The sequence below is a fragment of the Beta vulgaris genome, chromosome 3 (genome assembly GCF_026745355.1).
Source record: "Beta vulgaris subsp. vulgaris cultivar EL10 chromosome 3, EL10.2, whole genome shotgun sequence".
Classification (NCBI taxonomy): Eukaryota; Viridiplantae; Streptophyta; class Magnoliopsida; order Caryophyllales; family Amaranthaceae; genus Beta; species Beta vulgaris.
The window spans coordinates 17,481,266-17,497,179 of record NC_079204.1 but is presented as its reverse complement, the minus strand read 5'-3'; the positions used below and the strand labels follow the sequence as shown (position 1 = coordinate 17,497,179).

Here is a 15,914-nt window from a genome sequence, read left to right as displayed (position 1 = left end):
CCACCCCTAGTAACCTTCTCCTTATCACCCTGATTCTGCATAGGACCAGGTACCTGGATTACTTCCTCCTCTCCCCCCTTGTTCTCATCTATTGTAGGCAATCTAGCAACTGTGGAAGTAGCATTTGCCATCCCATCTTCCTTACCAGCACTGACTTGCTTTTTGGCAACCCACACCTTCCTTGGTAGTATCTTCCTTTAAGCTACCTCATACCTTTTCTGCCTGCACTGTTCTACAGTATGTCCAATTCCATGGCAATCAGTACAGAAGATTGGTTTGCATTCATAAACCACCTTCTGTGATTGCATCTGGCCCTTCTCATCTTTAAATGATATTACTTCCGGAAACATTTGATCCAATTTCACCTCTACCAGCATTCTAGCATATGAAAGGATATCTTTCTGAGTTGTGGCTTTATCCGTTCTAAGAGGAACACCAATCAACGAGGCCAACTTATGCAAAGCCCTCTGCCCCCAATATTTTAGAGGTAAACCTGGTAGCTGAATCCAGGTGGGCACTACATGAATATTCTCAGCACTCCATATGTTTTCCATACCATGCGAATAAACCCATCCACTATACGAAAAGGAGGTTTCATACCTAAAATGTAGCACACCACCGCAGACCCCCAGTAGTCAAGTTCAGGCTGCACATCCTCCATAGTAATATGCACCCCTCCCCCTTCCTTACTACTCCCAACACACCCCTGTTCATCATTTACATGGTCTTCTATCCTACTACTTGAAATATCCAACCCCTCCTCTGTGATATTATGAAATAATGACTGACGCCAACTAGTGTTACCTGGGTTACTTTCCAACTGCCTCATAGGATGAGGAGAAGGATGTACTGGTGCTACTTGAGGAGTCCGAATCGAAGCCACCCAAGAGGAGGTTAGACTTCTAGCTGCTTCAAATGCTGCTGCATCCTGCCTTGACGCCACCTGATCAATCTCATGTTCTTCCTGATCATCCTCTTCCTCTGACGTCCAATTTAGAGGAGCAACTTCCTGCAACTCATTTATGTCCTTGGATTTCCTCGCATCAGCTGTTTGAGGACCCTTCCCCAAAATTTCCCTCGTAATATCAACCTTTTGTTTTTGCTTCTGGTTATTCTTCTGACCTCCATGGTTTTTTTTAGCTCCTTTTGCCATAGCATTCAGTAATCTGAGAAGCCAAAAAAGGAAGAAAATCAATCTCGAAAACCGCAAAACCCTAGAGAGAAGGCAGACATTCTCTCTCTAGACTTTTTAAAAAAAAGAATGTCGTTCAAATCCTTTGTTGTTCAATCTTGGAAACCTGATTTTGACTGTTACTTTTTTTTCCAAAAGTGTAATTATTTTATACCCGTGAAACTCATTAAAATCTTGTATAATGATAATTATAATTAGAGATCAAAGATGGTTTATAGCCTCATATGCATGTGATACGTGCTATGACAAATTAAACATCAATAATGACATTAAAAAGCGCTAGAGGCATTTATTATAGTTTAATTTGATCATTCACAACTTTGTTTTCAATGTGATAAATGAACATGTATCAGAATGTACTATGAATTTATATTATTGGATAATATATCTCTTTAATTTATGTAATTATTGCGTAATATTACATTGTGAAATTGGATGGTATAAGGCTATTTCGTGAATATATTTGAATTTACTAACATATTTCAAAAAACTATATCTAATAATCTTGACATATTTCTACTATAAGATGATGAGACGAATTATCCAACTTGCATAAACGGTTGCTACGAACCTTTACATAAAATAAAATAATATATTTTCCTTATCAACACATACAAAAATTATAAAAGCCAAAAAATAAAAAGATTAGACTATCATCTTATTTTTCTTGGTATGTTTATGAATTGTTAATGTATATATGTAATTTGAAAATTTTGAAATTGTAATTGCAATTAAAACTTTTGTTAGAAATAAACTTTTAAAGTTTTACTTTGTAATTATTTGGAATTATTTTAATTATATTATTTAAATTTTCAATCAAAAAATTCACTTTTGAAGCATATATTTTTGGGAAAGGTTTTTTTTGTGCATATATTACATTTTACTATAAGTTAGATAATCTTAGCTTTCCTTAGTAAACATAAGTTTAGATCAAGAAGGAGTTGATAGTTTAAAATAAGCATGTTTCAATAAGTGAAAGGCTGTAAAGTAATTTTACAGTATGACACCATAACTCTTGCCTTAATTTATATAGTAGAGATTTACAGGATTATGATAGTTCATTCTCATTCAAAGTAAAAATATTAAAGGAAACTATGGAATAGACCATACTTAAACATATATATTATGATTAGTCAATATATAACTAGTTGCATATGCACACGATGCGTGCGTCGACCATCTTATGTATTTATATATAAATGATGTTTTTTTTTTATCTAAAATTATTTTGATAGTGATTAAACTATTAAAGTTCTTTTATAGATGTTATTATTTTTTTAAATTAAAGGTGAATGATTTTTAACTATTCAATACCGTCACTGTAAAATTTGGTCGATGAGTTAATAATTTTCTTTTCAACGACTTTAGTATAGTTCTTTAACAATCATAGATGTTAATAAACCATATTGTTTGAACTTTGTAAATATTAAATATTATGTTATCACGATATGTTGCTAACTTTTTTTGGTTGAAGATTCTGATTGATTTCGTGAATTGATTGTGTCAATCTAGTTTGTCAAGTTATTAATGGTATTGCATATTTCGTTTTTTGACCTACTAATATGGCAAGTTTCATTGATTCTCATAATTCAATTTTTTATAAAAAAAAAATATTATTTTAAATTATTAGAGGGTATTTTAGTCACTTCAAAAGAGGACACCACACCTCCTCTTTTGGCTAAGGCGAGATTTATCAAATGGCAGACAATAGTGATGTATAAGGAATATATTACAACCAATAAGATATGATAATATATTGAGTTTTTTACGGAGATATACCAGGATATTAGAGCATTTTATGAGGATATACCTCACTATTTTTTTGTGGGGATATACCAACCTAAATTTAACTTTTGTTAAATGGTAACAAAAACACTATTTCTGGCGAAAAAGTCAATTTTTCGGCCTTTAACTTGCTTAATTACTATTTGTATAGTGCGTGATATTCAATTGCTTCTATTACATTCATTTTTCCCCAACTTCCTCTCTATCAATTTGTGGCTCACTCGCGAGTTCTTACCGAGTCAAAGGCTGGAAATTTGATTTTCTCGTCGGAAATAGTGTTTTTGATACATTTTAACAAAACTCGAATTTAGGTTGGTATATCCCCACAAAAAAAATTTAGTATAGTATATTCCCACAAAATGCCCTATTACCCTGGTATATCTCCACAAAAAAGCTCTAATATATATTGGATAATATTAGCAAGTTATTATTGAGAGATAGTTTTCTTTGGTAGATCGAGTTTGTGATGTTGTGTATATTGTACTCAACTACTCATTATTTATTATTAAACATACATTAATACAATGTAAAAGAAAACCTTCTAAGACTTCAATTTTGCGAAGAAAAACCTTTTAAAGTATGTTTTGCAAAAAAAAAACCATAAACTGAATTTTCTTTGCAACCTATTCCCATTTTCCGGTGTGATTTTTGAGATTTATAGTGGTGGTGCTGCAGTTAATGGAAATAGAGGTTTAGAGGAAGATAGAAGGGCAACCACTATGTGTAATATCCCAAATTTTTGTAACTATTTTATAAAATTTATTTTGTTATAATAAGATTTTATAAATATAAAATTCTGAAAAATAAAGTAAAATCATAATAAATCAGATTTTTATGAAACTGTTTTTATTTATTAAATCAGATTTTTTATCTTTTAAAAAAAAAAAAATTTCGAAATCAGAATTTTATCTTTTTTTAAATCAGATTTTTTCGTTCAAAAAAGAAAGATGGAGAGAAAAGAAAATTCTGAAATTTTTTTAAATACTTATCTTTTAGTGAAACCCTAGATTTACATACATATATATATCCCCATACACCCAAAAATTCTCACGTAATTCACTTTCTTCATCTCTTTGGTAAGTTCTAAATTTCAGATCTAGAATCACCATTGTTGTGTTTCGAAGGTTTCAACCAGAAAAAAAAATATTTTTAAAACCCGACACCGAGACTCCGACGACTTGACCAGAATCCGGCACGGGTCTTCTTCTTTTTCTTCTTCTTCTCTTTTCTTCTTTCCTCTCTTCCTTCTGGTTTCTCGTCTGCGTGCAGTAGGTACTCGAAAAAAAAATGGAACTTTAGTTCCTTGATTTATGGAAACAATTTCAAGTTTTGGTTTTTAAAAGGAAAAAAAAAAAGAGAAAAGAGGTGTGCATAGCAGCGAAAGTCACTGAGGAATTGTGACTTTGCTGACAACTGTCAACATCAATCCACAAATTTTTTGGTTTCCTTGCTAAAGTGACACAGTCACGTTTTTTTTGTTTTTTTTTTAAAAAAAATTTAATAATCTTTCTCTTGTTTTTCGACTTTGGTTAGTATTAATCTAGTAAATTTTGAATAATTATTTGCGGGATATTATATCAAGTGACTAACTTTAGGTAATATTATTTGTTGTAGACGGAAACTTCGTAGGAGGCGAATTTTAGTTGATATTGCTATATCTGGGAAGCGTTTGAGGTAATTTACAATGTCCATCAACAACTAGAATCCCGTTAGGAATCGTATGTGCTATGTGTAATACATGTGGTTATGTGATTCTATGTTTATATTAGATGTATATTATGTGACAGGAATAGTATAGTACTTTCTATGACTAAAATTATTATTTATTATTACTATAGTATTATTATCCCTGCGTATAATATATATGTATCTACGGTATTGTTATGAATTTGGATTTATAATGTAATAATTATACCATCGTATTAAAATCATACTAATATTGATAATGTACTCAATGGGTATAACTAGTGTGTTAATGATGTAACGAACGGTATTATAAGTTGATATATATTGTGACTATATGAGGCTCTAATGTATATATATATGGTTACTATGAATTATGGACGTTGATTATTTAATTTTATTAAGTGGCTAAGTTGTGAAAAATATTATTTGAACTAAATACGTTCATGTTAATGTTAATGGATTTTTGATGTGCCATAACTATTAAAATCTATTAATCACGTAAAGTGGAAACATTATTGAGGGAATTATCCTGTGGATTGGATCCTCCATAGGTGATGAACAGTACTTGATTTTATTATGTTACAACTCTTTATTGTCTTCCTCCTAATACTATTGGTGCGCATTGCGGATACCCATTAGATTAGTGAGGGGTGTGCACACTAGGGACGTTCTGCAAAACGATATTGGCCATTGCTTTAATTATTGGGTGACGACCCATGTTGAAGTAGGTGGTTACTGGGATTAGTCCCGGCCTACTGACGTTCGATTCCCCTCTAATAATTAAATTTGTGTGTGAATCATATAAACTTGGAGTATTAATTGATTAAGTGTGTTATATACTTGTTTGTATTCGTTATACATGTCGTTTATGTTACTTGTCTTATTAGTTATATTTGTTGTATTTGTATAAAAATTATTTTTAAAATATAACTATTATTATTATTTTACGGGATGGAGTTGTAATTACTTAGCTTTCGCTAATTTTTGTGTTTTTGTTTTCTTGTTTCTGTTCCATATTTATTTTGTGCAGGTTGGTGAAAGGGACTACGTTGCAGGAATGAGTGAATTTATAGTTTTTAGTTCACCTAGTTTAATAACAGCACTGTCATTTGAGATTGTTTAGTTTTGGTTTGGTTTAAATTAGACAACTTAGTTTGGTTATTTTGATACTTTGGTTTGTGAGTTAAATTATTATTTCTAATAATTAGCCTTGCATTTATTTTGAACAATAGATGCGGCGGTAACACCCTAAAGGTTTGGTCAGATATTTTAATGAAAAGATGATGTTTTATAAAATTTGAAACCAAAATTTTGGGGTGTTACACTATGCATCTCGAAAATCTAATCAGAAAATGGAAATAGGTTTCATTTTGCAAAGAAAAATCAGTTTATGATTTTTTTTTGCAAAGAATGTTTTAAAAGGTTTTTTTTGCAAAATTAAATTTTTGAAAAGTTTTTTCCGCCAAATTTTAGAAATGATATATCACAACCTTGATTTCACTATATCTTTTTCATTGAAATCTTCTAAGTCTTTTCAATATATAAAAACATATCAAGTTGTGAGGTTTTATTTAATTTATTGTAATGATTAATTTATTAATATTCATCGTAATGATTAAGATATTAAAAACGTATGTTAATTAACACGCAAGCAAAACATGAAAGATATAAAGATGTCAAGGGAGTAGGTTTTTTTGGTTGAAAATTAGTAAGAGGTTGGTGCTTAGTAATCTCTTTGAGCAAAAAAAAGTCATGATTTGCAACAATAAAATAAAGAAAAAGACTAATAGTCCTAAAAGCGATAAGAACAAAATTAGAATAAAGATTTAGGTGGACCAAATCTTCTTCATGTACAATATTCACTCACGTCGTGTTATAGCAAGCGCAGTTATATTTAATAGTTAATGCAATCTTGGCCTACAAACTTACCTAACGAATGATATCAAATTAATTTTAGATTCATAAATACTTTTTTCATATTTTTTCTTTTAAGGTGAAAAGCAAGTTAACATTAGTTTAAAGACAAAGTATCCATCAAAATATGAGGAGTCACTTTCAAAGGCCAGTGGTTCTCCCACACTTGTTCAGTCCCAAAAGGGATTAGCTTAGCTAAATGGTGGGCAACAAAATTCCCATTACGCTTACCACGTGACCATACATTGGAAACAACACAAACACAAGAAGATAAAATATTATGGAGAATGATATGAAGATCCGCAAGATAGATGACATGTTTCTAGAGACAATTTATCATCGTGGCAATCGGATTTCACAATGACTTCTTGTAATGCATAGCGTTTATCCAAGCGAATAGCCATCTCAATGGCTTTAGCTTCCGCAATCTCTCGGTCCAATGAGCTCGAATTCAACGAGTTGCAGCAAAGAGAACACCACCCATTGAATCACGAGTAACAACACTAAGACCCACCTAACCTTCGGTAGCAAGTGATGCATCCACATTCATTTTAGTCATCCGTGCGAGAGGTGCATGCAACCCAACAACGACCACTAACAGTATCAGGTCGGGCCTGAGAGATAGATTTTTCAGTGTATTTCCCATTCTCATCAACGAGCCTATTCACACTGTCAAGAAGGATGTTTCTTCTCTTGAAAGCACCAATATTATAGGATTGTTCCATTAATAGAAGAAATGTTGTCTAAAATATTTCAAAACGAGTCTCTATTTGTAGATCTCGAAATAAAAGAGTCACTGGTATTTCTCTTTATTTGGCTTTATATATTTTAAAATAAACTCATTGCAATATTTACCAATATATAATCTTCTCTCTGTGTCAGAATTTGACAAGTGCCTGTTTTCTACTCGACGCATCAGAATGTGACAAGTGGTTGTTTCTTTTCCGCCCGCCCAATGGAATGTCGACAAGTGGCGATCTGAAAAAGATGTTATCTGGGCTAGTGATGGGTTTTAAAATATATATCGCAAGTGCACGGTGTTTGTTTAACAGAAACTGGCTAATACAGGTCGATCCATAGGGAGAGGAGTTCTATAGATTTATGCTCAATTATCTAACTACTTCAAGAGAGGAAATTGATTGAAGAATTAATAACTAAACTATAATAAACTATAACATAAAAAGATGGAAGTTTATCAATTAATTAAAAACCTAAGGCAATCGATCGGTCCACCATGCTTATATCAATTTAATCACTACAATATAGTTCAACAATACTTGGAATGAGGTTCGAGTAATTAGAGTATTTCGTTAATCCTAAGGTCGGGCATTAACAACTCTTAGATTAACATATGCCAGTACGGTCGCTCAACATAATCAAACCAACCTATTGTAACAAGTCTCTAATGAATACGATCTTTCGGTTCTAAATCCTATTAGTTAAACATAACTCATGATATTGGCGCAATTACATGAATTGAAACAAGAATAACAAATCAATAGGAATTATTCTACTTCAATCCAAATATCGAAGAACTTTAAACCACAATAAAAAAGGTGTAAACATGGCTTCCCTTTCTAAGCCTTATAAAAAGACTACTCACTCATGATAATAATAAACTCAATAAACATAATGCAAGTAGAAGAATTCATTAAATTAAACTAAGTAAGGAGAATATCGAATGATTGAAGAACAATGAAAATGGAATCAACGATCTCTATAATCTTCAAAATCAAGAGTTAATACAAAGCTAGAGAGAGAAAACTAAGTGTTTAAACCTAAAAACACATAAATTAAGATTGTCGAATCGAAAATACTAAAAACCTGTTTATACTTTTTACAAAATCGACTAAAAAAAGCAAATTAAACCGTCCTGAAAAACCGCTCGGTCGAGGGACGGTGATTGAAAAACTACGGCATAAGGGGGAAAATCCGCCCGGTCGGGCGCGTAAGCACTTTTGGCCTTTTGTTCGCCTGATTATTATCAAAATAGTGAATAGGTGTCAGTTTTGACACTTCTTTCACTAACTCTTTGCTTCATTCTAACTCAAAATTGTCCAAAACGGATGCATATTGTGATCCTTGTGCAAGCTATCTTCATCTTCAATGATTAATAGGCTTGATCTTAGATAATCATAATCAATTAGCATTAAAATAACCTGAAAATCATCGAAACACGCAAACGGGAGTACTAGAGTACAACTTACGTAATTCATGCCATTATGCACCTAAATGCTCTAAAACGAGTTCGAAATGCAATCAAAATGCATCTAAAAACTATATATAAATGTGATATATCAGCTAGCTTAATGGCCCCCACCCACGACTGATCTGACGATTTTATTGTCCCATGCTCTTGTTTTTATCCCAATTGACCTACAATCTTTGTTTTGGTCATTGTTAAGGGTCCAAAATTAAATATTGTATCCATAATCTTTGTTTATTATCATTCACAATGCTCTAACGCATCATGATAGTAATTTAGGTCAAAATGATTTCACATGGTGAAATCAACCATTTGCGAAATCATATATATATATATATATATATATATATATATATATATATATATATAAAGTCCAAGATAAATAAAAAAGCCATGCTGCCACATTTAGTCTCCCATCTCTCCGCATAATCAAATGAGACATTAAACAATAAAAATGTGTGTTTCAAGCCTCGAAGAAATGACTTCTGATTTGATATGCTAATGCACTAACCAACTACACTACAATACTCATGTTGGTTTTTATGGGGAAAAATCATTTAGAGGGTTTTGGCCTCTTTTCCTAAATTAATATCAATTTTCAAAATTCTAACTATAATTATGAGAGAGCAAGAAAATAAAATAAAGGGTTTTGGCCTCTTTTCCTAAAATTCAACTTTACACATATATGAAGAACATACATTACCGTCATTATAATGAAGAATCATAACGGTGCAGACCCTAGAGTTTGACTTTGGGGTACGAACATATAACAAACACTAAAGTAAGGGAAAAAGGTTCATTAATACAATACTGACGGGTTTAGGAATTGAACCATGTGTATTCGAAATCGTTTGAGAATATGGCGATGATTAATTGACAATATTATTCAATGATTAGTTCAAATTTCAACCAAATTGAAACTCATAACTAACGAGTAAAGTTATTGGGTTATACATTCTTATTTTTTTTAAAGAATCATAATTAGGTATACATATCAATCAGGTTAGACTATCCTGTCAAAGTTATCATCAAATTTAAACCTTTAGTAATTAGCGTTAATGACATGAATACATGATCGATCAATCATCTAACATTCCAATTAATTGGTTATAGTCTTACACAGCTTTAGACATTATAAGATAGAAATAGTTACAAAATTATGGACTATAAAAGTAATAAGGATCTCATGTGAATATACTTTTTCCTACGAATAAATCATAAATGATGGTAAAAACAGAGTGCATGGTTAGTATCAAAATACAAAATATAGCACTTATAACAAGGAGAGTATTAGTTATTTAGAAACTAGAATTTGGAAACATGTAGGAAAAAATTCAGAGCTAAAGTATCAGAGAAGCAACATTCAAATATTAAAAAGGAAAAGAAGTGAAAAAAAAATAAGAAATAATGGTTGCAAAGTGCAAAATTGCAAATAGTTCGTTGCATGGAAAAGAGGTTAGGTAACAAAACTTGAAAACAAAGAATATAAGATCTACCAGGATTCGAACGCATGCCACAAAAGAGGATAGCGAACCTATTTTACCGGTATAAACACTAGGCCATGTCAACTAATCATATTATACGCGACGCGGGATGTTTATAATATACTAGAGTTTTTCTAAAGCGATTCTTTTTATGAAGGGGACAATTATACCCTCATGTCCCCAATTAGGTCCGCGACTAATACAAAGTATCTTGTAACTGATTAAACATGACGTGCTTCGATATAACTAATCATGCATTGCTCGATAATATTTTTTTCATAATACGTGGAGCTCAAAACTGCTTAAGAATATAACAATTTGGAAACAAATTCTTCAATGTTTCTATCAGAGCTTCCGCCTTTTTCTGTTGCTTGTTTAGAGATATGCCTCCACTTAGTTGCAGTATTTTTGATCTCTTTTGTCTGTTTTCCATCCATAACCTCTTGAATACAGAATTCTATTTCATCAGCAGTTAATAAACCCCTCTTATCTACCTTTACTCTAACCCCAATCTTTCCAAAATCGACAATACATTTCGCATTAGTTGGTTGGTCAGTCCATTGAGGGAATGCAACCATTGGAACCCCTAAGCTGATCGCCTCTAGTGTTGAGTTCCATCCACAATGAGTCACAAAGCAACCTACAGCGCAGTGAGCCAAGACCTCTAGTTGAGGGCACCAATTGACAATTAGACCTTTTTCTGATATATTTTCTTTGAAATTCATTGGAAGCTTATTCTCTTCTGAACTTCTAACAACCCATAAGAAATATTTGTTGCTTTTCTGTAAACCTTTTGCAATTTCTCCCATTTGTTCACGTCCTAAGGAAGCTAAACTACCCATCGATATGTAGACCACAGAGGTAGGTTCCCTTGCATCAAGCCATTGAATGCAAGCATCAGTTTGGGCTTCAAAAAGACTTAGGCCATAGTCTTTGTCATCTGGTAAGCGCTTGTCCAAGTACGTTGAGGGAATACATGGTCCAATTGTTTTCACCGGCCATTGGTTCGTCATCCACTTTACTGCCTACAATTTCAATTAACAAATTACAACGTTGATGTTTGGATAGTAATGATGGAGGGAAACGGAAGGGAGAAGTCAAGTAAAGAGTAAAATCGCATTTTCCTTCCAAATCTTTATAACACAGTAATGGTTTGGATTCTTAAGAATTGAGGAAAAATAAACTCTTCCATTTCCTTGCACCATGTGGTATCAAAATGAAAGAAAATCAATTACTCCATTTTCCTATTATCCGAACAAACTCACAAGTCCTTAAGCTTTTAGTTCTTTTTATCTTCTCATATCAAGTGTTGTAGCCATGCAAAGATACTTGTATCTTGGTAGTTTTAGTTTGATAGCAAGTCTCACGTTAACGTTAAATTTATCTTGCTCTTTGCTATCTACTGCTGCATCTATATAATCTAATTACTCCCTCCGTCCCAAAATATAGTTTCCATTTCTATTTTGGGAGTCAAAGTTTAAAAACTTTGACCAAATATTCTTACTAATGTATACAAAAAAAATATTCATGAGGGGTCTTGTTAGATTCGTCTCAATGTGTAAATTCGTCATATCAACTTTTTATATTTTTTACTAATAAGAAATAGAAGATATCATAGGTCAACGCTTGGAGACTGTGCAAAATGAAATGAGAACTATATTTTGGGATGGAAGGAGTATTAGTCATCGTATTTTCGTTCAATGAAAGAATGATTAAAGGTGACAATTGGTAAATTTGCCAACTTTAATTGATTGACAAAAAATGGTCCAACAGAGAAGAACCGATCTCAAATATTCAAAACTTCTTCCTGTTTTATTCTTACTAACAAGTTAGCAAACTTCATTAATTAGTATTCTTTTAGGTGATTGTTTTTTTAGCACAGAAAGGGGGAAAAAAAAGAAGCTTATGCTTAGACAATCCGAAGTAAATATGCTCACCTTACTCTCAAGGGCTTCAAAAGTGTTGAAAAACCGCCAATCAGCCTCTCCATAATTTGAGAATTGATCAATCACAAGCTTCTCTAGAGAAGGATGCACTCCCACTTGACGAACAAAGGACGGCAAGTCCGTAGCTTCAATGAATGGCATCTCAGCCACGCAAATTCCGGGCCCTTGTATTGGTACACTCAAGATTCCATGATAAACTTGATAATATATCAAGCTAACTAGGCAAGATTGCGTAAAAAATGATGCACCATAGATGTTAAATTTCTTAGCTATATCTAAAGCCCAAGGAATAGTTGAATCATATATAAGACATCTAACATCACAATGCTCAAAGCCAATTTTCTGCTCAATGAGTTGACTTAAGCTTCTTGGTGCAACAACATCAAATTTCTCAATATATGCATCAACATTTTCTGGTGTCGCGACTTCGTTGCTACCATCGGATATGGTTTCTATGGTGATTGAGCTTGATTTGAGCTTCTTGAATTTAGAGGAGAAAGTAGAAGTGGTAGCTAATGTAACTTTAAGGCCTCTTGAAGCAAGTTGCTTAGAGAATTGGAGCATAGGATTAATGTGGCCTTGAATTGGGTAGGGAAATACTATAACATGCACCTCACCTTTGCTTGCTTTGCTTTCCATTTTGTGAGTTGCATTAACAGTATGTGATGCTTACAAACCCATATATAAATATATATTCATATATGATGAAGCTCTTAGTCAATGGAGTTTATGTTAGTTAATTGTTAATCTACCGGTTTTTCAGGTTTTTAGATATCTAAAATTCTTATAAATTTAATTTATCATACTTGTATTAATCATATTAAGTGAAAATTGACAAGAAAAAAGTAGAAATATGTTTTTTACTTACCAAAATCTCAAAACTAGAAACGATAGCAAAGCAGCCTGGGTCAAATATAAGGAAATACAGGAATATGAAATTGCACATTCATTTTCGTAATGTTCATAGGTCAGATATACTTATATATTTACACCACTATAAAATAAATGAGAAGTAACGGGTGACATGTGATTAAAGAGAAATAAGAGATAAAGAGATCAAATGAAAAAGAGTAACTCATGTGATGAAGAGAGAATTAAAGAGAAAAAATTTAGAATTAAAGAGAAATTTTTTTAAATAAAGTAATATTGTATTTAATTTAAAGGGAAATATCACTTTTTTTTTTCATTGGCCATGTTTGGTAAATAGCTTTTTTATTGGTTTTTGGCTTTTCAATTTGGTCAAACAGTCAAAAAAAGTTTTTGGTTATTGGCTTTTTGGTTGGCTGAAAAACTAACTTTTAAGCCATAATAAAAAATCTGACTGGAGCAGCTTTTTGGATTGGCTTTTGGCTTATTGACCCACAAACTCTCTAATATATACAGCTAGCATCCAAAATTAATTTTGCCAAACACTTTTGCAAATAACTGACTTAATCAACCAACTTAAAAAGCTAATACATACAACCAATGTTTCCAGCCAGTCAAACAAATCAACTAAACCAGCCAAAAACCAACAACCGATTGCAAAACTACCTAATAGTATAGTATAATGGAGAAAGGCTTGGTAACCAACTGTTTGAGTCCAAAAAAGACTCAAACACCCAAAAAAAAACATAATGGTACCATTATAACCTGACATTGGTATCAAATTGTTATTAGGACTGGTACCACGGTATCAATATTTTCAGAGAATGGTACCATTATAACCTAGCATTGGTACCAAGCAAATCCTTGCCACACGCGCGTGAAATCTTCCAACGCATAAAATGACTAAATTACCCCCGTTTGAGTCCCTTAAAAGACTCAAACGATTGGACGCCAAGACAAGCGAGCTTGTCTTGGCAACCAACCGTTTGAGTCTCTTAGGGGACTCAAACGGGGGTAATTTGTTCATTTTATGCGTTGGAAGATTTCACGCGCGTGTGACTGACATTTGCTTGGTACTAATGCTAGGTTATAATGGTACCATTCTCCGAAAATATTGATACCTTGGTACCAGTCCTGATAACAATTTGATACCAATGTGAGGTTATAATGGTACTATTGTGTTTTATTTTAGGTGTTTGAGTCTTTTTTGGACTCAAATCGTTGGTTACCAAGCCTTTCTCTAAGACAAGCTTAGTATAATGACCTCGTTTAAGACAACAAAGTCAATAGTCATAGAAGTGAGGTGGGATTTATCAGATGGCAGACAATAAGAAATATTAGACCCGTGATTCGGTGAATCTTGTCACCCTTTATGTTGCTAGCAGCTAGAATAAAAAAAAGTTAGTGCTTAGTGATGTCATTAAGAGAAATAAATCAAGAAGACAATTTAAACAAATAAAACAAAAACATTTAGATGGAGAAAAATCACAAAAATCTTCTTCAGTATATTCACTCGTCCAAAGCGTACGTGACGACTGACTAGTGATCTGATCTCAAATTATATATATATATATATATATATATATATATATATTATATATATATATATATATATATTATATATATATATATATATATATATATATATATATATATATATATATGTATATATTTTTTTTTTTGCTAAGCAAGTAAGAGTATTATATACTTCCTCCGTTTCACAATAACTGAAATACTTTCCTTATTTGGAATAATCACGATAAGCGAAACTAAGTTTCAAATGGTCAAAAAAGTTCACTCTTATTACAAATATACCACCAAAAAGTAAAAAAAGACCACAACTTCAATACTTCTTCACTCTACTTTATTGTAGTCTCAACTTTCTCTCTCTAAATTCATTAATAACTCCCCACTTTCTTTATGTTTCACTTATTATGAAACGCAGGAAGTATATATAAACCACTATTTTAGCGAAAACCAATCAAAAGGCACTAGTAGAATAAATGCTTATTGCTGCGGTCAAAAAGTGGCATATTACCGCGGTTTTGGGCGCGCAACAATTAAGGGGGCAGCAATAGGTAAATAATATATTGCTGCGGTTTTTAACCGCAACAATATTAAATATTGCTGCGGTTTATTGCACAAAACTGCAACAATATTATTATTTTATATCAGGAAAAATCCAGTATATTGTTGCGGTTTCTAGCCAAAACCGCAGCAATATGACCTGGTACAGACAATTTTTTTTTCGTATTGGCCAATTAAATTTGAAATACCAAAACCAAACAACTAACATATTCACTATCCATTAAATTCATAGACAAACTGAAGATAAAATTTTCATTAATATATAAAGATGAAAAATCTATTACAAAAGAATAAAATGTAAAATAGAAAACCAAAATTAAAAAAACAATTACAAGTAAATGGCTAATAAAAAGAAATAATATTAAAGAAATAAAAAACTGAAAATAAAAAAAATCCCAAAACAAAAAAATCTACAAATCTAAAAAAACGAAAAAAAGGGGAAAAAAAACAGAAACGAAAAAAAACAGAAGCAAAGAGAAAACAAATCTCAGTTCATGTTCACGTTTGACAACAACTCCCATTCATCTCGCCACTGCGTTTGACAAAAGCACCGGTGAATCAATAAAACTTCTTAGACGAAGCACCGCGTTTTGTACCTGGCGCAGATCAACTCCATCATCGCAATCTTCTCTACGCCGGCGAAATACATCAAGCTGTTTTTCTCAACTCGCAATCTTCAGAATCAACCTCGAAGAAGATGGCGACGCGACGCTATATTCTTGTAAGGCGGCGAGATGAAGGGTAGG

The 15,914-nt window shown here is 32.3% G+C and overlaps 1 protein-coding gene across 1 annotated transcript; it reads right to left on the bottom strand.

The window, feature by feature from the left end:
* Positions 1–10,442: 10,442 nt before the first annotated feature.
* On the bottom strand, positions 10,443–13,269 carry LOC104889039 (UDP-glycosyltransferase 74E2). The gene is made up of 2 exons (XM_010674178.4): positions 12,205–13,269; positions 10,443–11,292 (listed from the first exon to the last, which is right to left on the bottom strand). Exons 1-2 carry the CDS (start codon positions 12,850–12,852, stop codon positions 10,570–10,572), a joined length of 1,371 nt encoding a protein of 456 aa, XP_010672480.2. The 5' UTR covers positions 12,853–13,269; the 3' UTR covers positions 10,443–10,569.
* Between the last annotated feature and the right edge of the window lie 2,645 nt (positions 13,270–15,914).

Bases quoted from the DNA above. Each gene is read 5' to 3' on its own strand.
- LOC104889039 (XM_010674178.4), bottom strand. From the start codon at position 12,852: ATGGAAAGCAAAGCAAGCAAAGGTGAGGTGCATGTTATAGTATTTCCC. The intron at 11,293-12,204 runs GTGAGCATATTT...TTGAAATTGTAG, and splicing joins TTGAAGCCCTTGAGAGTAAG to GCAGTAAAGTGGATGACGAA.